Below are 23,932 nucleotides of genomic sequence, written 5' to 3' on the forward strand. Positions count from 1 at the left end.
CTTTTAATGTGTTTTTCCCAATTGCAAAACCTGAGCATAGTTTCGAAGTTCTACATTAACGGTATCTTTTCTCTCATGATCCAATTGATCCAGACCAAGGCGTATTCTTTTACTGTCAAAAATTAATAATTCTTAGATCATCGTTCATACTGCGATACAGCGTTACTATAGTAACCAAGTGCACCTGTTCAAACCAGCCCAACTATGACAACTATATTTTCAAATCCTACCAATTCCAAGTATTGTGTCAGCATACTAGTACATATGCTCTATCTAAAATACATTTTCATTCAATAGATATAAAAAAATTATTGACTATGGATAATATCATATTGATTGGATAGCCTGGAACAAATCAAGAACAATGAATAACAGATGAAAGTATAGAGTAGAAAGGCTCCAATTTAGAACTACCGACTCTGTCAATATCAGTATACAATATCCATGGATTCATTGTCCATTATGTTCATTCTATAAAGAATGATGATCATTATTTTTTTTAAGCCAATGATATCATAATCAACGTTATATTGAATAGAAAGAGAAATACGTACCTTAAAAAAGTGATTTACTGTTGGCTATTTTTTTCTCCCTCTGGTAATCTGAAATCAAGAAAATATATCATTCATATTGATCATGATTTTTATCAAGATATCATGCTATACCTGAAGACAACCTACGTTCGTGGTATAATAGTCAATCAAGACTGTTCCATCCTTGCAAGAATATAAAATATTTTAATACCTTAAAGATTCTTTTATTATCTAGATGTTTAATCCTTCGTCTAGACGTTAACTGATGTTATAAAAACAAGTTTGTCATCCATCGCCAAAAACATTAAAAAATTACAAATTGAATAAATCAAGCAGCCATATTCTATCGAACTCACTTTTGCTCAAACTTACAACTAAAGGTAAAATAGATAATAGTAAGTCTTATTTCGTAATTTATGAAATGTTGTAATAGAATAATATATAGTCTTAATTTGAAACTTATGACTTTCTAATATCTTAATAAAACAGTAGAATAATTAACTACATGACTAAGATAATTTAGATCAACTTCTAAGAGTCAGTAAAATGTTAAGCACAGTCCATACCTTAAAGAATATAAGTTAGATGATTTTAATTATTGTCCAGCATAAGCTGCTCTAACAGCAAATATGATCGTGCTACTATATGATTTACTTGGACATCAATAATTATTTTTACTCTCTAGAAAATGGTATTTAAGTAGCTTAATAATCTCAATATTAAAGAGGCTTATGTCTGATTTAGTCAATCATCAAAGCCCGATTCGATGATCGTTAGCAATAATTAATTGATTGATTAAAGTAATACAGCGGATTTGATGACTTTTTTTAATTTCAATAACTTTTATGTTCCTTCTATTGCTTCAATTTTATTTATTTTGTTCCCCATCTAAGCATCATAATAACTATAATTTTCTAACTTATTACTGAATTACTTTGATGCTTTAAGAGTTTTGAAGTAAAATATTGGTGACTATATGAAGTTTTTAAAAGTTATTAAGAAAGCTACGGCCCGTAATAATATACTTAGTGAAGGTTAATACTTAAACTCTGTTTTACTGTAATTATCCTCTATTATATAACGGGAATTAGAGGATTGCTGAGCCTATTTAATCACTTTAAAATTATTTTAGGGTATTTTCCACAGGGTTTAACTCCAGACATAATATGACAATGATTTAAGAATTATTCTGACGATTTTCATTAAATATCTAGTTATAGGTGATTACAAATAACACAAATTGTCAGTGATCATAAGAATATGCTAACAGTTCTCTACTACATTCACGTTATGGCTACGATGTATTCTGGATTTATTCTATTTAATACCGGTATAAATTAGCATCAAATTAAAATCAGCGTTTATCTTTTTCGTTGCATTATTCGATCGTTCTTTATAAGCCAGGATTGCCTAAGAGTTTTTATATTATACCACATTTTATCGTCATTTATGTGTTGATAAGATTAACTGTAACTTACCAAAAAGAGCTTTCACCCCCTCATAGATAAATTGCTCTAATTATTTTTGCCATTTATAGTTTAAAGAGAGTTTTTATAATGCAACACATTTTATCGTCATTTGTACGTTGGTAAGATTAAATATTACTTACTAGAAAGAGTTTTCACTTTCCTGACCGATAAATTACTCTAGTTATTTTGTTACTTAGAATTTAAAGAGCTAATCAATCTTGACTCAATTTCATTTTATTGCTAACTGATGCTACCATGTTTTACTATCAACCAATATCCTACCAATCATGTCAATAGATCATTTGTAATTTCACCTTGACATAAAATGCGCGTCCTAAATAATGTTTAACTCTTTTCTATTCCGTAATTCATATTTATAGTTATTATTAATGTCTGCAAATGTTATCTTTTTACCCCACTACTTATTCCTTCTCTAAATCGCTCGATGCATTCTAAGCTTTGGGTAGATGTTGATAATGCTGATTCAACGATTTAACGTTTAAACGATTAATGAATGTAGCTAAAATATGATATGATTCATTGATCAATCAATGAACAACCAATTATTCTCGATCCTTACCGTCCCGATAGTGAATTCTAGGCGCATTTTGTGACTTTATTTATTCTACTAAATAATTTTAACAAGACGTTCCATGTTTACTTGTAAATTGAATAGAATAGCAAATCACCTAATCTAATGTTGTTATAGTCTTTGCTGGCTAAAGTAACTGATAATTACTCATAAAATAGGGAGAATAATATTTCAGTTGAATAAGACAGCTTCATATTACTTAACAAAGTGTAAAAAATGATTAAAAAAATGATTAAATGGAAACATGGCACTGCAGTATAAGTTCAGCACAAATTTCAATTTAATACTAGGGACATCAATATCAAGAGTAATTAAATTGACGATTAGACCCCACTAGCAGCCGTACAAACATTTTTTCTTCACATTTTTTTCTCAGTTAATCAACATTAAACTAATTTTACATAAAGAATGATGTATCACATATAATGCCATTTTGGTGAATTAGTCAAGCTACCATAGATATCATTACTATAACGCTTCCTATTCAGTCTAGTTAATTTAAAAACGGCAGTAAGCAATTTTTTCTTATTTTTCTTTTTTTTCATGTATGTCTGGTATCTTATGATTTGCCACGATGCATTCAATCTATTTGATCAAATTTTAGTTGGCAATCAATTAATAGACATTATTGTGACAATAATAAAGTCCATAAATTTGTCAAGACTGAATATCGAGAGTGCGCAGCAAGATGAAATCGATTAATGAACGATATTAATTCCTATCATTTCTTTTCCATCGATGAATTTTAATAGGTATCTTGATCACTTTTCAAGAGCATGAAGTCTTCTTATATAAATATCAAATTTAATAAACAGAATAACCTACAAAATGGTTTCTATAACACAGTAGAAAGTTGATGATATAATTTCCTTTGTGTACCGGTACTTTCTTATTAAACTAGTAATTCGTTCATGCAAAATTGTTGCTACCAGTGTAATCTGTAGAACCCAATCGGTTTTAATTTATTGTAAGTTTACCAATATTTTCCGGTTATTTATCTGTTCCAATTATGCCATCGAAATCTGTGAATATTCTCTACAATTTTTCTTTGTTAAGACTAGCAAATCATTCAAAGCCGATATTAATTAACCACCAAAAACTAGAAATTCTAAATTGAATACGTTTCATAAAAAGAAAATCATCCAATTTATACCAAAACGAATAGATCAACAAAGCACTATTATTATACATTAGTAATATAAATACTTTTATCATTATCAATAAAATTCTTTGGTATTGTCGGAGCAAAACGTCGGAAGTTTATAACTACTTGAAATGTAATCATATTTAGGGAATTGCACTCAAAACGCAAGTCATGTCGGAAGTAGTATATTATTCCCTGTTAGGACTAATTTTAAATGAGGCTTTTGGAAACTATATCGTAGCCTACATGTGTATGTATATAAGATGCCTCTAATTAATATTTTTTGGAGTAATATCGAGATTAGACTAAGATTTTACCATCGTTGCAGTTCGAAATTGTACTAGGATTCACTTTGTAAATGTAGTGAATCGATATCGGCTATTGGTAAATTTAAAAGGGTTTAAGTTAATCATTGTTCTTAATTAATTATCCTTTACCTATGTTGTACCTTTGTTAGTAATTGATTAAAACAAAATAGTGTAATCTCAAAGTATCATGTGCCGAAGTCATGCGTGCTACTACATACTGATATCGCCAAATCTAAAAATCTTGAAAATAGTTTATCGATCAAAAGACCGAAAGAGAATTAAATTTCTTTATTATTTCATATAAGAGTAGTGATTGATAAATTAACCGAGAGTTTAGGTAATTAGACTAATCATTTTAGAGGTCCTGCTACAATATTCTGTAATAACTTTATATTAAGCATAAATTTAAGATGTTTTTATACTTTTAAATATTCATGAACTTTCCACGCCTAAAAAAATATAACGATATCATTATGCTGTAGTTTTATCATCCTTGATGTTGCAAAACAGGGAATACGAACATTTCATGCACAACAAGCTTAAAATTAATTTTGAAATGTTGACTTGTTATGAAATCTATTTCATAAATTCTTCGTATATATCTCGAAAAAAAATCACTGGTTAACCGTAAGCAGTTGATGGTTTCTCAAGTTGATCTGATTTTAATTTCCCAATGTAAAGGGCAAAAATCATATAAAGCACGATAAGTCGCGATCAAAAAATAGAATAAAGAATAAAAATTATTATTTAACGTCAATTCAAATCGATAATAAAAATAAAATTTAACCATTTTTAAAATTTCTAGAGACTGTGCGCACATATCAGTACTACTAGACAATTACTGCATCCCAAATAAGAGACGTAATTTTTAGTTTAGCATTACTATTCTAATAGTATTAGTTACATCAATGTATGATCATGAGAGAACATAACTTAATACTAAATCTTTCTATATTTTTGCTGCAGCCTTAAACATCAATGTTGAATATGTTTCAGCAAATTTTCAACCTACGTTTACATATGTAAATTTCTTCGCTACATATCCATTTCAATAGGTATACTTGATCGATTCCAGTGATAACTGTAATCTAGAGTAAATAGCAACACAATTCTCTATATTAAAATGATGCCGATATCAATACAGCAATTTAACACTCACTGTTAACGCGTTTATTCGCTCGTATATTCATTGTAGCTACCAGATTTAGATATTGATAGCGACTTAATGGCAAAGAATACGAATAATATCTGCATTAGTACAATAATGAGGGCAAATATTGCAAGACTTGTTTGTAAGAGTAATCAGTTTACCAGGATGCTCATCGCGGGAAGGCTTTGGTTATACTAGTGAAGCATATTAAGCGATAATAAATTAATTAGTTTCGCTTTATCTACGTAAACAATATTAATCTTAGTTTCAATTTTTTCGGCTATACCATATTATCTACCTAGAATAATTTATTCTGTAATTTTAAATGCTCCGTACTGTATTTCGTTCTCTATTGCTTCATAGGATTGATCGTCTTGATAATTTAGGATAAGAGATACAATATGTTTCTGGTCGTAACTGACTTAATAACGAACATAAACCTTTTAATTTGTTGGTATAAATTATTTTCTGACTCTTAGCATTTTGTAGGTAACTGATGTGAAAGCTACCTAAAAATACGATCTGCAATTAAATTTTAAAAGTGTTGCAATAATATAGTAAGCAGCTATACATATATGTTGAATATTGCTGGAAGCCATAATCACCCCTAAGTTTTATACCTCACAATCTCTTATTTAGATCAGCTTCCCTCACATAAATTTAAACCTCTCGTTCAGCTAGTATTTCGATGTCATATATAGCAAGTATTAGTCTGCTACAGTAGTAGTACAATAGAATACATTTAAGTAAAGACCATAAAATTGTGGACTTCATAAAATAGATCAAACTCATGATATCAAGTTAAAAGATGGTAAATTAAGTGCTAGTAGAAGAATATTGAAGCATAACAGACATTTAACACATCCAGAATTTTACACAGCTAAATCCGTACATTCAATAAATTTGTTCTTAGTTGCAATACCTACTTTCCATATTGTGAAAAATAAATATTGTCAGTCTAGCCTTTTGCTTTGACTTGACAATAATCTGAATATAAATTTTAACGCTATTCGTATTATAACTGACTCTAGTATATGAATTTCTATTCTATAATGCCGAAATAATTAGAACGCTTTCGTGATTGCATCTTATTTAACTTAACTAATTTTTCCATGTCATCTTATTAAATGATTTAGCGCAATTGTCACAATCAGCGATAAATGAAATGCAAGCTCTTTACCTGCAGATGTCTTACAGCGCGATATGAATCAAAATAGCGAAGAAACTGTAGCCCACTATCAACGATCGATTGATAGCCCACTCTCTTTCCCCGGTAGTGTAGAATATCCAGAAGTACTTGATTCACCTGATCGTTATAGAACTGAAATCTGTGATAATAGCAAAAGATCTTCAAATCCTACAATAATAGGACAAAGCCCTAATTCTAGTCCAATAATTTCAATAGCACCTTCGTTTAATCGTAACCATCGTATAAGAAAATCGGAACAATTCGATCATCCGGATGAACGTCCAGAGTTAACAGAACCTAATGATACCTTACAATCACCAATTTTACAAGATACAAAAAGTCATGATTCACAAAATCAAAATGAACAGGATATATGCAAAGATTCATTTAGTGCTGCGACTCCAAAATGTAATTCATCTTATTCTGAAACTACCAAAAATGGAAATACTAATCGAGTTGACAAACTAAAATTTGACTCAGTCTTTTCACGGACGGATTCATTGATTACCGCAGCAGATAGTGATCATCCAAGTAGCCCAACTACTAATCCATTGATGTCTCCCTCTCTTAAAATGAGCTCGAATCAAGTTGCTATGTTTGAGGCTAAACCGTATGTACCCAAACAGAAGATCACTAGAACCAATTCTAAACGGTTAGTTTATCCAGACAATTAATCGTAATTACAAATAATGTGCAGAATGTTAGTGGCTTAGCGTTACCAGTTAATCTATATAAATATACATGTCGTAATCTGAAATCATCTAGTAACTGCTGAGAAAGTTAATAATCAGTGCTAGATCAGGCTATAGATTATGAACTAACTGCTAAATATTAGAACTACATTCTTCCTGATCATATAACATAGTTGATTTCAATATGGCAAATGAATATGAAGATATCGTGTTTAGCACATTGTTAGAGTCCGTTCGATAAAACGTTAAAATATTTCTAGCTGACCTGCCTGTATTCTGTCTTGCAAATTGGCATTCGCTTACGATATAATTGCTAAAATTGACCCACAAAAAGAGAAATAAGGGTTAAGTAGTTAAACCCTATTTCAAAATCTACTTGGAACTCTGATATTATACAAATTTTTTGACTGCAGTAGCCATAAGTAAATATTTTTAATTATTCAGTATGCTGGAATATTTCATATGACAAGCTCTAGTAGCTCTCATAAATATAATCGCCTACATATTGAATAAATATGCTTAAATACGTATGTATAAAAATTCTCTCCTTTAAATATTTTAGTTCGGCGAAAGTCAATCATTGCTTACATTTCCTTATTTGTTGCATCTTCCCTTTGTGGTTATTTGTATGGATCTATTTGGTAAGTGTTCGCTCAACTGTCAATATTTCAATTTTAGTATTTAATGTCATTAGCTGATGCCGTATATTTTGAACACTGTCAAATTTCCATATAGATATTAAGTTACGAGCCAAGTCAGAAATACACTGAAAAAGATGAGTATGTCTGCTGATTTGGAAAGAATCCTACAAAATGTTTGCCTTTCTCAACTCTAACGGGAGATGTACAAATAAGAGTAACGAAAATAAATTCAAGATCTAGTCGTATATATTAATGCAGTCCCACCCTCCAAAAGAACAAAATATAAAGCGATACACTTCAGATTTGCCCTTATAAAATAACAAGTTATTTTATGTATTAATTCTTAAAATGAAATTTTGGTTTACTTGCAAATTTATAATTTCCTCTACCGTATTGTTCTTTTTTTGTGACAAGTACTGTAAATTTAATTAATTGTACTTGTATCTTTGACAATCCCGGCATGTTTAAAATGTTTAGAATACATTCTATTACCTAGTTTGCTGTTATGATTATACTGTAGACAACTTCACATAGCTTTACGCAAACTTCACCGTTAGCAAGATTGAAATTTTTTGCGTCGATATTTATATAAGCAGTTAGTAAACTAGTGATCAAACAATTCTAACGCATGAAGCTTTTCTTGCTCTATTTGAAGGTATTTACAACATTAACTTCTAGCTTATCCTGTAATTCTACTATAATGAATTTCTTTGTCATTTGTTTTGCAAATCAAGAGTGATTTCCAAGCACACCTTTCAATATATTAGGTAGTTTTTCCAAATTTATTACACAATATCATGTATAAAGTCATCCTACGCATTTTATGATTGTCTGGTTGCTATTCAGATTCATTTAGCAAGTGGATGTTATCAAGTATATGCCATTTTACAACAATTTGTGTACAGGAACAAATGTATATTTAAAATAACGGAGTAAAACCAATAAGGGAAAGTAATCCAACAACTACTAAATATAAAACATCAATAATAAACATGAATTTTACCGTGTCCTAGATACAGTTATCAAGGAAGTATTTATTAGGATACAATTATTAACTAATCAATAACCATTAACTTCATGGCAAAATGCTAATGGAAAGAGCGATAGTACCATATTAGCAACAGAAGGGATGGAATCATTTATGCATATCCCCTATTTTGCAAGAAATTATCAGAAACATAATGATGCACTGGATTAGTTTACAATCTGCACATACTGTATGAACTAAAAAAAATAGTAGCTTGAACGTCTATTATACATACTTTACATATTCGGCAATATCCCAATTGGTCGAGATAGGTTTAGGTGAAGTTACTTGACAACCATCCTTCGTTATAATTGCTACTTCGTACTAAAAATTTAGAAAAGTGTCGAATGTTATAATTATATCCTTAGATATTAAGACGTAGGATTTCGAAAATGCCTTCATATAGAATAAGTTGCAACATAATGTTTCCAGGCCGCACTCACTTGATTCCCAGATCTCCCATCTCGGTACAACAATACCCTCATACATCTTTCAATAGCTGATAAAGCTTGTTCTTCAGTGAAGTTATTATTGTTTGATTCATACGACTGGCGCAATAATGGCTACAGAATCCAAGTTTAAAACATAACTTAATCAATTTGACATATTTTGATTTGTATCAAGTAATTAGTTGCTAAGCAAGTACTTTCTGTAACTAACCTGAGCAATATAACTTCCATAACCGGTGGCAATCGTTGGAGCTTGATAAGCAACACCTAGTTTATCAACGTATCCTAAATAACTATGTACATTTATTACAAATAACAGATGTAAGAAATTTGGAGGAAAAATACGCTTAAGTAAAGAAGAGTAACTGATAGTATACAGTGTTATCCAAAGGCCTTACACAACATATAACGCAATATAGAATACACATTTAATAGCACGATGACGTATGTTCATATTCATGATATCGATCATCAGCATACCTTCCTTCATTTTCATCATAGCCACCAACTATAATGTTATTCCATAATGGATTAATTTTAGTCCTCCTAAATACAGCATAAATATTTATTATGAAAATGAATGTTGATTAATAGCATCATTCCAATGCATGACCATGTAAGAGAATTACGTCAATAAGAATAATTCGAACCAATCGCAACTAACCTATTATACAAAATGCGAGTTAACCAAGTATGAATGGCTACTGGTGAGTAACAATAATTATCATTTAAACATTTTCCGTCTAGCCTATAGATGAATAGTAAAATTATGAACATAACGACGTTGGGATTATTAGCCATAGATAGTATTAGTCAAGCTACTTTGATACCTTGAATAAGATTTAGCTATGACAGCGTTAACGCCTTAACAACTAGTAGACTTACACTTTTTGATTGATTATGTCTCGTATAAATTGAAAATCAGCATAATCTCCTGATGCTCCAATAGCAACTTTTTCATTGACTTTCAATAACCGACTAATATCACGAAATCGAGCCAAAGATCCATAAGACCCTAAATTAAAAGATCAATTGTAAATGATTATGATCTGATAAGAGATGAATGATTATCCATGGCGAATCATTGAAATAATAAGCATGGGCCATTTTCACCCATCTTGTAGCTATTACTCTGTAGACAAGACATGATTCAATATCATGACTCCAATTCTAATTGTAATTATTTTACGTTTGGATGAAAGGCTTTCATCTATCGCCTGTATCCTCGTGTTTGAATAATACCTAATGTATCAGCAGCAATAACGACACCACCAGTAAAAGTGACACCAAGAACTGAAGTACCCGTAACGATTGGCTGCCTAAGATATGGATAAAAACATTTTACTTTTAAGTTCTTTTAGAATGGAGAGAGTGGCTGATCATTTTTAAACCAGCTCGAATTTTGAATACGTCATAATGATTGTCCAATACTAGAGTATGATACACGACAGTCGAAAGGTATGAAAGTTTACAATGGAGGACAAGTAAGAACCAACACGCAAGCAACGATGCCTGCGTTTGTGTCAGAAAATACGACGATGATAGACGATCAATACGAATTATTGAGCAATACTTACTGAGTGTATGTTCGAGGTAATTGGCTTGAAGCTAAATTGGTGCCAGGAGTGTTATAGAACTGACCGGGAGAAGGGCCATTTTGCCAAAAAGGAGCAGCAGAGAATTGGCCGCCGTCCGCCATGACTAAACAAATTGTGATCAACGTCGAACGCTACGCGATACAGTACGGTACAGTACCATACACTTTGTGCAGTGTACTGTACACTGTACACTGTACAGTTCTGTAGTGGTAAAGAAGAAAATACCGGACATGTGGACAGTCGGACGCGGATTATTATCACCTTTATGGACAGATGGACGAACCATACAGTACTGTAGAAGAAAACGTTTTTATTACGGACTACAGTATACAGTACACTGTGCACTGTAGCGCGACCATGGGGACACAGGCATACTGTACTACACTACTGTAGTGGTAAAGAAGAAAACACCGGACACATGGACAGCCGAACACGGATTATTATCACCGTTGTGGACAGATGGACATACCATACAGTACAGTATAAGAAAACGTTTTTACTACGGACTGTATACTGTACACTGTAGCGTCGACCATTGTTGGACACAGGCATACTGTACAGTACTGTAGTGGTAAAGAGAAAAACACCTTTATGGACAGATGGATAGATGGTTACGGCTTATTGGTGATTCCTGGTTGTTGACTTGGGTTAGAATCCGTTGCTACTGCCCTGTTATTTGACGTACAGTACTGTACTGTACTGGCAGCCAACACTGCTGTAGATCGTTCCAATTTTGAACTTGATGTTGACAATTCGATGCTGAAACATCTTCAACGATGGTATTTACTGCATAGAACTCCATATGCCAAAATGCCAGCTAATTTTAAAAATCTGGATAACTAGCTGTAATTTTACTGATGAGTTCGACCTGAGTCAATACCATCGTTGGAGACGTTTCACCATCGAATTCTCAACATGAAATTTAAATCAGTACTGCACGTCTGTACCCAATTATGGACATCGACATACTGTACTGGGACTTACTCGACGAAAAATTCTCCACTCAAAGCCGCAACTAAACAATTTTCCCCTATAGTTAAAATAGGTTACGGCTTTGAGTGGAGAATTTTTAGTGGAGTAGGCCCTGATAAAGAAAAATCTTTTACTTTTATATGTCTATGGTTATGGACGTCAAGATACATCTGGACCGAGGTAAAAGCAGAAATTCTACAGTTTGATAGATGTTTGACTCGGACGGTCGGACATTTCTGCCTCATCTCCTATCGATCGAAATTACTGGAAGTAATATGACGTACATTGAATTGAAATCTATTCTATTTTACCAAGTTTTTACTCGAAAGCAGGTATACAAGGTCATTGATGATTTTCAATTCGTAGAAATGATTTGAAGATAAATAGACGCTGAAGATTCATGCTGAGCAACTGATTTTTCGGTATTTCGGTCTAGTTCAGGTGTATCTACAGAAGTAGTCCATGACCTACTAGTTTAGTGTGTACGACTGACGGTATACAGTAGTACAGTCCATTTTCAAAAAATTTTCTAAGTTAAAATACATTTTTCAATATCTTCGTGAATTGTAACAGCTATTCAAGCCTGAATCTCGATTATCCTTTTAATCACTCAGTATAATGTACTAGAAATTATCCATATCAACCATCATGACTACTGGACTCAATTCGTAGTCTATAACACTTAGATGTAAAAAATAGAGTCAGCTGATGCTAAGTCTACGGACATCAAAGGCACTGAACTTCTAATTATCGGATACGGATAGTTAAAATTATACTGCAATAACGGGCATTGACTAGTCGCTGTAGCTTAAGCTAATGACTTGTCCGATAACTTGGTCAATAACTGCGAACTGATAATACTCATTAACCGCTTCGATCAACGATTTAGGTAATCAACTCTGATCGAATTAACATCAATAGAGAGATAAAATAAATACATAATACAAAAGCCATTGGTAGTAGAGATAGCTAGTAGTAGAATGAACGAATTGATTATAATTTCTAGTAAGGTTATTTAAACAGGCCTTGAAATAATTTCGAACTGAACTTGTGAAATCCTCTTCATGATAACATTTTTGTTGGTTAAACTTTATCGTTAGCTTCAGTTAGTCCATCTCTAACGGCCTATTTAATCTACATTATGGGGACAAAGTTTCATTCTAGTGTTTCTTCTTATTCATTATCAAGCTTTTGATCATACCAACATGATAGGATGACTACTACCGTATTCATGCTGATAGTAGCATTTCATCAATTTGATTATCATAAATCGCACATTGGATTAGGTGTACGAGTACGTGTTGGAATCTCTTCAGCATCCATTACTTTGACTTAATATTCTTCCAATGAATTATTACTGAATGTGTAATCTAGCCGGAATTAATTGAATCGACAAATTGTAATGATAACTTTATTTCTTATCCCCATAGCGCTTTGGGAATAGGCTTTATGTGGATGTCTATATGATACATTACACGTCCATTTGAGAACTTCATTATCATAGTGATGAAGGAAAGATCAGAGGAGCTAAAGCGGCGCTTCCATTGAAATCAATGAAAGGTCTGTATCGCGTATTGTACATTAAGTTATCAACTTTTACTGCCAGGGTATGAGACATTATTACTCGAATAATTTTGCTCAATTATTATGTAGTAGCTTAGCAAAGATTCGAAATATCCCTCTAAGAGTACATCATGCATCTATTGTTGTTCTTTCTATGCATCCATATAGACGCGTATATCATGTAATATAGGCGTCGATCACTGTGTTGTCTATCGCCATATTACTTCATACATATATTAAAGCACATTCCAAGCCATTATAAAGTTAAAATTACTTTTTATTAGGCACAGCACCGTTAAGTAAACAATTCAGAAATGCTACACTAGACCAATTAGAATAATCTCACAAGATGTAATACGAATTAACCCATTCAAAATTGGTCGTAACGATCAACATAGTTAAGAAAGAGATCGTAAAATAAGGCCAATAAATGGTCGTAAATTCGCGTGATAATTGTCAGAAATAATATCCTTTTATTACTGATAATACGTTAGCGACTAATCCTGGTCAAACGATAAATTCCGAGTATCAAGCATGATCGCTTCCTGTAGCCACTGCACTAAATTACAAAGATATAGAGATTAAATGAACTAGAACAAAGATATTTCATCGGCAGTTATCAATAGCTATTTTTACGCATTAAACCGATGGCATTACGCATTATTTTAAAAGTAATTGGGGAAAGTGGTGGTAAACCAAAATGTAGGCAACTGCAATGCTGCAAAGAAAAGTCTGACTTGTGCTTCTCCACCTGTACCCGGCAGTATATGTATTTTGCCTTCATCAATGAGCTGATTTCCAGGAGTACCTACAACCAACTCATCCAATGTAAAGCGAGACATAACAATAGCAGCTGTTTTCTCATCCGCTCCTGAGTGGGAAAGGACAGTATCTGAATTAAAAACTGAATTTTCCACATACCATTTCATGTAACTGCTACCGGGAATGTTAAAGTTGGAATTTCCCTTGCCGCTAGGATTAAAGGTAGGAGTAATGGTGACATTAAAAGTATATTGAGCATCACTGACATTTTCTGGATTAAACAAAACCGATAAATAGTCACAAATCAATTCTAAGTTCATGGCTCTGACAGTCCTTAAATTAAATATAGGGTAAGTTCCTTGGCCCTGTGGTCCACCATTGCGAAGTTCTGAAGCACCTGTTAAGTAGAAACCTCGCCAAGCGCCCGATTCTGCTTGATAACCCATCTGATCGTAAGTATTAGCCAATAAGTTGATTGCTGATGTCCTAAGCTGTTCATCAGCTGCTGAAAGTGTTCCTTGGTCGTGAGCGCGATGGGTACCGTAAACAACGTTGTTCAATACCATAGCAACAGCACGATATTTGCCGTCATTATAATCTTGAGTAGCTATCGACAGAATATTTGCAAGTGATCCCATATATCGAAGATATTCTTCTGAAGCTCGAGCAGGTGGTAGTTGATGCATTGAAGCAGGATTAGCATCAAACCAGCCAATGTAGCGTTGGTAAACGGCCTTGGAATTGTGCACGACTGTACCATATAAACCGCGATTACACCATTCATTTGCCAAAGAAGGTGGCAATTGAAGTGCTTCTGAAATTTCTTGCATAGTATAACCATTATTGGCTAATCGCATAGATTGATCATGGACATATTTGTAAAGATCTCTTTGTTTTTTGATCATGCTGGTGATACGACCAGATTCAAAAGGCCCATTCTCGAAATGATTAATCCAAGTTGGCCAGTTATGAGATGCAAACATTGATTCAATGTTAGGAAAATAGCGAAGGACTTTATTCAGACATTTGGACCACGTCAATGGATCACGCACTTTAGCTCCACGCGGAGTCAAAAGGTTATGGAAGGTATGCGTCATATCTTCACCTGAGCAAAAGGATCTCCACTGTGGAAAGTAGATCATCATTTCTGATGGAGCTTCCGTGTTTGGTGCATTTAAAAGCACGACTACGACACCATCAACGTTCATTGTTTTTAAATCGCCATCAAATTGGATTTCTTCAGCTGCATAGATACCGCCGCTACCACCACCACTTTGCTTACCGATGCCAACATCAACGTGATCTCGCTCGCCAACGGGTAATAACTTACCACATTGGATCAAAGCACGACGAATCATGGCTGTGCCAGCAACAACATTTTCACTAACTGCTTCATGCAAGAAGTCTGGTGGAGCGTAGACAGGAAATGGTAAAGTATCTACGTTAGGATCTGGTACAAGACCATAAACTCCAGCAAAATGATCAGTATGAGAATGAGTAAAAAATACAGCTCTGATGGGTGGATCTCCTTCTTGCTGGGTAACGTTTGGATAACGCTCTTTATAAGCTGCATTGAGATTTTTTAAAGCTTCTCTTGCTGTTTCTGTTGCAGTCATCGGATCGATAATAATCCAGCCGTTATCGCTCTTAATTGCAGACATGTTAGCGATGTCATAACAGCGAACTTGGAAAACTTTGCCTGGAACTACTTCAAATACTCCCGATACAGCATTCAGTAATGCTACTCTCCACAGACTAGGATTACAGGAGTCTGGACATGCCGGAAAGGTGTTATCGTCAAGTTGCTGTTGAAAATCATACTGTGTCAAGTCCCATACCAGTTCGCCTGTACCATCTTTATAAACTTTACGTGGAAATAGTTCTTTAATCTTTCCACGTAGTGCATCAACGAAATCCTGCTTATTATGAAAGGGCAAGGTATTTGCCACTTCTTGGTTAGCAGCAATGGTATGTTCTGATGGTTCTGCTCTAGACATTTTGACGGTATCACAACAATTCTTCAATCTGAAGGTAGCAATGTGTGCGGCGAATGATCGAAAATGATCGCCTTTTATACCTGCGTCTAATGAAAGTGTTACAGTTCTGTTATGGAACTAAACCTATTCAAAATAATACCGCAGATTGATAACTTGAGTTAATTGCTCTTAATGTACTCAGCAAGCAAACAAATTTGAATAAAACACCTACCGATCTTTTTGTGTACACTTAATTAATACGTACTAATAAAAATACCCTGCTGTTTATAATTAATGAATGCCAATATATTTTGACCCTGAAAAGCTGGCTTGATATTATGTTGTTACTAGAGTACCCAATTTAAAAGTATCATAGAATTTACGCAATTACGTATTTCTCAGAAATATCTACCTGGTTCCACATGGTATTAAATTAGGTATACTGTATATTATTATACATCACATATGATACTACTTAAATATAATCAAATTTCCGTAATATTGAGATTACAACAGCTCTTGTTAGTTCAGTAATCATGGCTTATAAGGCAGGCTCCCATTTATGACTCAGCTCTCAAGTGGTTACGTTACAATCAGTCTGTCTACGTCTATTTATTCTTAATTAAATTCTTATATTCAATCATGATTGCACTTCTACAAGCTAATTGAGAAATAGCGACTCAGTAGTCAATGACGTATAGTATATTAATAATGGAATCAACATGCCCAAGTGAGCGTAGTTTTTGAACTTAAAATCATGTATGTAAATGTTATATACGGAAAATTTCATCTAGGTATTGCAATATAACCTGATAAAATGAGACTTTTGAATTGATATTTTACGAAAAGCACTATAATTTATGGAGCCATTACATCTTGCAACGATAAGTGCCAGTCGAACACCGTATTAGCTATTTCCGGTGACAATTACCTGACGGAATAAATTCTATCAGAATGAAAGGTGGAGTATTAAATAATAACCACCACACTAATTAAAATGATTATTTGTAAAGCCATCCTGAGGCTAGTAAGAAATTTGGTCACATACAGTGCCTAGAAACTAATTACTGTAAGCGTTAATTAGGTTGAAATAAATAAGTCGAAGAAATCGGAACTTATAAACATGTAACAAACGCGATGATGGCGTGACTAGCTAATAAAAAGGTTTAGACACTGCTTGATGCCAATAAATTACTTAGACTCCTTAAATAATATTCTAACAATGCAAAAGTAATATAATGTATTGCTGGCGTTATATACTTTTCTTATACAATTACTGGCTACGTAAATTAGGTTACTAGTCCGCTTATAAGCACGAATTATGAATTCAGTTCGTTAAAATATATTGTATTAATGAATTGATACATACCGGGTCTGTTTTATCCGTTAATTCAATTTATTGTTTAATCTCTAATAATATCAGTAAAGCAAAGTGGAGCAGATTATAAATGCAAAGAGACTAAGTGCTAAGCGCTACAGTAACTGTATTTTTAACGTTTGCTTCATTGTGAAATATAGATATTATGCTAGTTACGCATTATTAATTTATAGAACGAAGTACGCAGGTACACTGGATTGAAGAGTTATAATCGATTGATTAAAATACTAGAACACAACTAGATGGTACAGCAAATAAAAAAAGTATGCAATTATATATTTTCTTTTAACTCGGTGTGTAATAAACTATGAAGTATATAATCAATTATATGTTGCTAGGCCTACTAAGAAGTAGACATTCACTAAAGTGAGTAGCGATCATCATCATTGTTTGCACGAAACAGTTGCTAAACAATAGCAAGTATATCTTGATCTATTAACTTTTTTTATATCAAGAGGCAGATCTAGATGTTTATGACTCCAGACATTGTTGCTTAATTTAAATCAAACTATATCCTAGAATAATTATATAAAATCAAGGTGTATGCAAGTGAGAAATTAATATATCGTATGATCGATGCCGTAACTATTATAATATTATCCTTCCATTTAGTCCAACCCATAGACGCATACTGTGTTTAAAATTGGTTATTAGCAAGCTGTAGCTTTATTCCATGAACTGGAGTGAAAAATTAAATGCAAAGCTCCTGGCATAATACGCCCTTTAAAAATAAGAGAATTTCTGTACAATTGCATAAAGCAAGTTCGTACGCAAGTGAAAAATTAATACGGGAATATAGTTGTGTTCGATGCCGTAATTATTATATTATTATTGTTTCATTTAGCACAGCCCACAGACCCATGTTGAGCCTGGAATTAGTTATTAGTAATCAATAACTTTTTCTATAGGTAGGAGTGAAAAAATTGCATTCCAGCTTCTGATATTGTACGTATTTCAAAAATAAGATCATTTCTGCACAAAGCAAGTTCATGCCAATCAATAAGCGAAATATTAATGTATTGCATGATAGATAATTCATTTATAGAGCCCAGTGGTAGACTCCATTAATTGTGATCTTTCACATATGTGTTTACTGATTAAATTTTTCAGTATAGTCAATTTAGTACTACTATTTAGCATGAAAACTAATCCATCCTATAGGTTCATACCGTGTATGCAATTAGTTCAAACGGATTCTTTATAGAAACTTTATCGATATAAAGGAAAGAAGTATATAGTTTAATTTCATCACGTTAAAGGATTACCCTTCCTTGTGCTTTAGGAGAAGCTATGACAAAAAATTACGTAGCAATTTATCACATACGTTCATTATTGAGAACATTGTTAAATCACTGTTCTGAAAATGATCATTATAATAGAATTACCGAACAATCAAAGATTAAATTAGCTATGAAGTAAAATAAAATAATTAACTATCGGCATAAATGCTCATGCAAATATTTAAATCGAAATTTAAATACATTTAGAGAAAATCAAGTCCTGTACTGTTTAGTCTTTACGTCTGTACACAGTTATGAAATTCTAGGTTCTGCACTGTATACTACTGTACGGTGTATGATAAGTGAATATGTAAATCTAGACTGGACACAGCTTGAGACATTTCAGCATAGTTCCTGGCATTATACGTATTTTAAAAGCAAGATTATTCCTGTATAAAGCAAGCTCATACGCGTAAATAAGCAAAATAATAGTATATTGTATGATAGATAGTCTATTATTATATGCAGTAGTAGAATTCATTATTTGTGATCTTTCACATACTTGTTTACCGATTAGATTTTTTTAGTATACTCCAATTTAGTACTACTATTCAAAATAAGAACTGATCCACTCTATAGGTTCATACTGTGAATTGCAATTAGCTAAAACGGATCCTTTATAGAAACTTTGTAAGTATGGAGGAAAGAGGAATATAGTTTAATTTCATCAAGTAAAAGGATTACATTACCCTTTCTCGTATTTTTAGAAGGGGCTATGCGAAAGAATTATATAGTAACTTATCACATAGTTTCATCTTTGAGAACATTGTTAAAGCACTTTATTGAAAATGATCATTATAATAGAATTACCGAAGATCAAAGATTAAATTTACTACGTAGCAAAATAAAGTAATTAATTATCGACGTAAATGCTCTTGCAAGTATCTAAATCGAAATTTAAATACATTTAGAGAAAATCAGGTCCGCTATCAGCAATTATACGATTCATCTCTTCAACGGGAGAAATCTTGTAGAATTGTAATATATTATGAACTGAAAAATCCTTAATACTATTCTAGGAGAAAAGAAAAATTTCAATGTAAAATTCGTTATATCCAATTTAAAGTCTCTAGCTTTAAGTACAATATTGTTATTTAGATAATAGACAATTTTAATCGCGACTATCACAATCAAATCAATAGCAATCGTAAGTCCTTTGTTTCTGTTCGAATAATTATTATCTACTGTCTTAAAAGCATTTTTTGTTGTTAAATTCCAATGTTAGCATGGTTCCTATAGCGTGACCTGTATTGTGCTGCACTAAGTCGCTCTTCTAATCTTCTTGCTAAATATATCCTATTTACTGCGTTCAAATAATAGCTTTAACTTGTATTTATCGTCAAGCGTATTGTTTCTATTAAAATCATAATCAGTTTATGTACTACTTTCCATACTGCTAATACCTGACAGAAAGCTACAAAAACATGCATGAAAAGTTCACATTATTAGCAGGTATGCTTTTATTTGGATTATAAAAAATTTTTAAAGTAATTTATGCCTTAAATCCGACTATCTTTGCAGTGATTCAAATTACAGTATAGGTGCATACTAATTCTTCAAGTAGATTCTACTCCAAGACCGCCTGCATTGATGCTAATGCAAAACTTGCTAGAGCTTCTCTTTAAAATCAAAAAATAAGAAGTAATCTTTCGGCAAATCTTCAAAGTCGATCGACTACTGCTCGCTTGTTGTTTGAAAAACATTGTCTAATAGCTCCTCAAACTCCATAAAGCTCTATGAATGTAAAATAATAAAGGTGTTTCCTTTAGGCTACCTTAAAGACAGGGATGTTAATTTGCATTACATTTGATGATAAGAATCGATATAAAGTAGGGATCAGCTGTGAAAATGAGATTTCAGTTGATCCTAAAAGTTTCAAAAATTTAAATATGAATACTATCGAAAATTTAGTTTAACGATTTTACGGACTTCAGAATTCAGAATGTGTAGATTATTATTGTTTCATTATTGGTTGAAGCCAACATAAACTGAAAGATAGGGATAAAATACTGTAGAAGATGCCGTTAGATGAAATCGTGAATTATTGTAAGTTTAACGTACTGCTCTTTTTAGCGAAGCTGGATTCTGAAATAAAATTGAGATTTCTTTAATTCTCTATTGTAAGAATCTTTCTTCGTCTGGAATAAAAAATTATTCACATTCTACTTGTATGCTAGCATTCAATCTATCATATAAACAGTATTGCTATAGATCCGATATCCCATTTTTAAATTGTTCCGAATCTGATTATGAAATAATCCATAAATACTTGTACAAGAAGTAAATTTTTGATCATTTTCTGTAAAATTTACATTCATAATCTCCAAAATTACCAGCATTAATATGTGAGTTACAGTAAGTGCAAATGAGTCATCAATATCATACTTTAATATATTCACACTCCCTTATCACATTATGAACAATCACAATAGCTACCAGATTGGATAAAGTGAATTATATTTGACTTACTGTCAACTTTATTAACTACATGCTGATCGTCGTTAAGTACATAACAAAAAAGCATAAGATTATTCATATTTCTGTTGCAGAAAAAATTAATGGAAAATAGCATTGTTTTCAATGAACTTTACTTGTAATAGATCAGCAGGTAGTATATAATTAAAACTCATAATCAACTTTATCTTTATATTCGCAATATAGCATTCATCGTCTAGATTAGCATCAACACAATTAGTTAGAATATACAATCGTGAAGCCAACCAAATGTACCACAAGATGTTGCAAAATAAACTTGTATATGTTATAATCCTAAACATATTCATTATGTTTTACATACATATTTATTCACCTTCCTAATTTTCTTAATCTAAATCCATTTAACAATCATACAATAACAGTATAATCGTACTTTTAAAAGGGAACTACCCGCGATCGGACACCATGCTGTGAGGAGGATCTATACTTGTTTAAAGCTTTTAAAATTAATATTCATGCCTAATCATGTCGTAGCTTAAACAGATGTCTTAAATAGATAGCTGCACACAAATTAAAATTTATGAAACAAACTATTTTACGATCAAGTTTGAAATCTAAATAACATAACCAGCTTTAGGAACTACAAATTTATTGCAAAAGTGTCAACTACTAAGAATCTCTGTACAAATCTAGCTAGTAATTGGCGATAATAACTATCGCAGTTAATATCAAGAATATTTTTACTCTTAGAATTAATCTAGTCTACGCCTTAAGAAAGGGGTGTATAGTTAGTTGTAAGTAAAATGAGCTAGAGAAATATTTAGATGATTTACACTCTATAATATTTAATACTAGAAGCGGCTCTCCCAATATGCATTATCCATCTCTTTCATTTTTAAATGCTAAATATCCAGTATACCTTACTAGATCCAGCATTTATTAAAGTAAATGATCTTGAGTCACAATAAATACCTCCAAAAAGCACTCTAATAGCGGTCGCCTTTTTACATTGATCACTACTTCAATCGTATTAAGTTTAGAACTAATGTGCCCTACTGTAGTACAGTAACTATCGTACTATTCCACGACCTAAAGCTTTTCTATAAGACATTTTCGAATCCATAGTTTCTATCAATATAGTTATTTTTAAAAATATGAAGATCATGAAACGTATTAAAGAAGGACTAAAAGGAAAAGCTGAAACTCTTCCTTTTTTATATGTTCCAAAAACATTGCAAGTCTCATTAGAATAGCTAACTATAAATAGATGTGGTACTATAGTATTTGAAGGAAGTCATATGATGAGCTACTGTGTTACTAACTCCAGAACAAGCATTGGATATTATAGAAGAAATATCATTACAACGGCATGTAGGCACTCGAATTGCCGAGGATAGAAAAAGTGATTATCTTATAGTTTTACTTAAGTTTTAACTTTGATTCTGAACTGAAACTTGAGCAACTCTTTTCAACAGTAGTAAACTTTTAATCTTATATGAAATTTAGCAATGTCACAAATGAAATTCACCAGAAGAATAATCCAATTGATTTTACAGAAACAAAATGAATTTATTGATTACATTCTATATGTAATCAAAAACGTTAATACATACAAAAAAACATTAACAATAAAGTTATATTTGTACGTTATAAAAAAACAAATATTGTAATGTGTAATGCCTATATTTATATCTCTTATTATAGTTTGAAAAATGGCACAGCCACATCGCCTTCGATTCCTTGGAATGTCATTCTTTTTCACTAAAGAAGCAATGCAGCATGGTTTTTCGTCTACAGCAAACTCTGGAGATGACTTGTGTTGTTTTAGGATTAGAGACGACTTCGGGGGCAGATCGGGTAAGGTTCAGAGTTAGTTTTGGCATGAGAGGCCATTACCATTTTATACGTTGCCCGCGGGCATTGTATGTGCATTACCCGCGGGCGTTGTATATACCCGCTGCTTTTACATTGCCCGTAATCTTACCCGCGGGCATTGTATACATTACCCGCTGTTTTTATATTGCCCGTAATAATTAATATAAACATTATTACATTCTTATAAAAATTGCTAATTAACTGATATCGATAATGGTGAAAAGATATCCGAATCGTAATTAAGCTTTAATCACAACTCTACTATTTCGTGCAAAACTCGATATAATTATAGTGCCTCTAGAGTTGCGTTCTAATTATCTAGAATTATATTATGAACTTTGATTATTAATATAAACATTATGACATTCTTACGAAAGTTACTAATTAAGTGATGTCGTTAGCGATGTTGAACTCATCCAAATGTTAGTTAAAAATTTAGTCAGACTTCTCAACTTGAATCCAGTAATGACATTAGCGATCATGATTTTCCAGTTGCGAGCCGTTATTTTCCAAAAGTAGTGTAACAGATTGGTTAATATGCAAATTACTGAGCGATAATAAAAAATCTTTGGCAAACAACTATACTAACGGCAAGAACGTTAAATCATGTATGTATGGAAAAGTTTAAATTTTTATGAATCAAAACTAGCTAATGCAGTAAGTAGGATTACTTAGTAGTAACTGTCATTAAATTTTTTCCATTATTTACATTGTTTCTAATTCACTATGATAGGACAACTTCAAACATATTCAGCATAGAAATAGTAGACCCAATACAAATGATGTATCCTGAACGCTTACATCTACTATCAGGATAGTCTAATTTACTAGAAAAGTAATAAGAATTTTATTACACAGAAGGTAGTAGTCAGAAACCTAATAGACTGACAGGTTAATA

At 32.3% G+C, this 23,932-nt stretch overlaps 3 protein-coding genes across 3 annotated transcripts; 1 reads left to right on the forward strand and 2 right to left on the reverse strand.

The window, feature by feature from the left end:
• Positions 1 to 6,399: 6,399 nt before the first annotated feature.
• On the forward strand, positions 6,400 to 7,869 carry TRIADDRAFT_55932 (uncharacterized protein; the record flags this gene model as incomplete). Its single annotated transcript, XM_002111629.1, has 3 exons — positions 6,400 to 7,037; positions 7,640 to 7,718; positions 7,813 to 7,869. The coding sequence occupies 3 exons, from the start codon at positions 6,400 to 6,402 to the stop codon at positions 7,867 to 7,869; spliced, it is 774 nt and encodes a 257-aa protein (XP_002111665.1).
• A 1,101-nt stretch (positions 7,870 to 8,970) lies between these two features.
• On the reverse strand, positions 8,971 to 10,893 carry TRIADDRAFT_23895 (uncharacterized protein; the record flags this gene model as incomplete). Its single annotated transcript, XM_002112134.1, has 8 exons — positions 8,971 to 9,069; positions 9,189 to 9,308; positions 9,406 to 9,487; positions 9,675 to 9,740; positions 9,859 to 9,942; positions 10,080 to 10,209; positions 10,437 to 10,513; positions 10,772 to 10,893. The coding sequence occupies 8 exons, from the start codon at positions 10,891 to 10,893 to the stop codon at positions 8,971 to 8,973; spliced, it is 780 nt and encodes a 259-aa protein (XP_002112170.1).
• A 2,697-nt stretch (positions 10,894 to 13,590) lies between these two features.
• Positions 13,591 to 16,086, reverse strand: TRIADDRAFT_37642 (uncharacterized protein; the record flags this gene model as incomplete). Its single annotated transcript, XM_002112135.1, has 1 exon — positions 13,591 to 16,086. One exon carries the CDS (start codon positions 16,084 to 16,086, stop codon positions 13,993 to 13,995), a length of 2,094 nt encoding a protein of 697 aa, XP_002112171.1. The 3' UTR covers positions 13,591 to 13,992.
• Between the last annotated feature and the right edge of the window lie 7,846 nt (positions 16,087 to 23,932).

The sequence above is a fragment of the Trichoplax adhaerens genome, genomic scaffold, assembly GCF_000150275.1.
Source record: "Trichoplax adhaerens TRIADscaffold_4 genomic scaffold, whole genome shotgun sequence".
Taxonomy (NCBI): domain Eukaryota; kingdom Metazoa; phylum Placozoa; class Uniplacotomia; order Trichoplacea; family Trichoplacidae; genus Trichoplax; species Trichoplax adhaerens.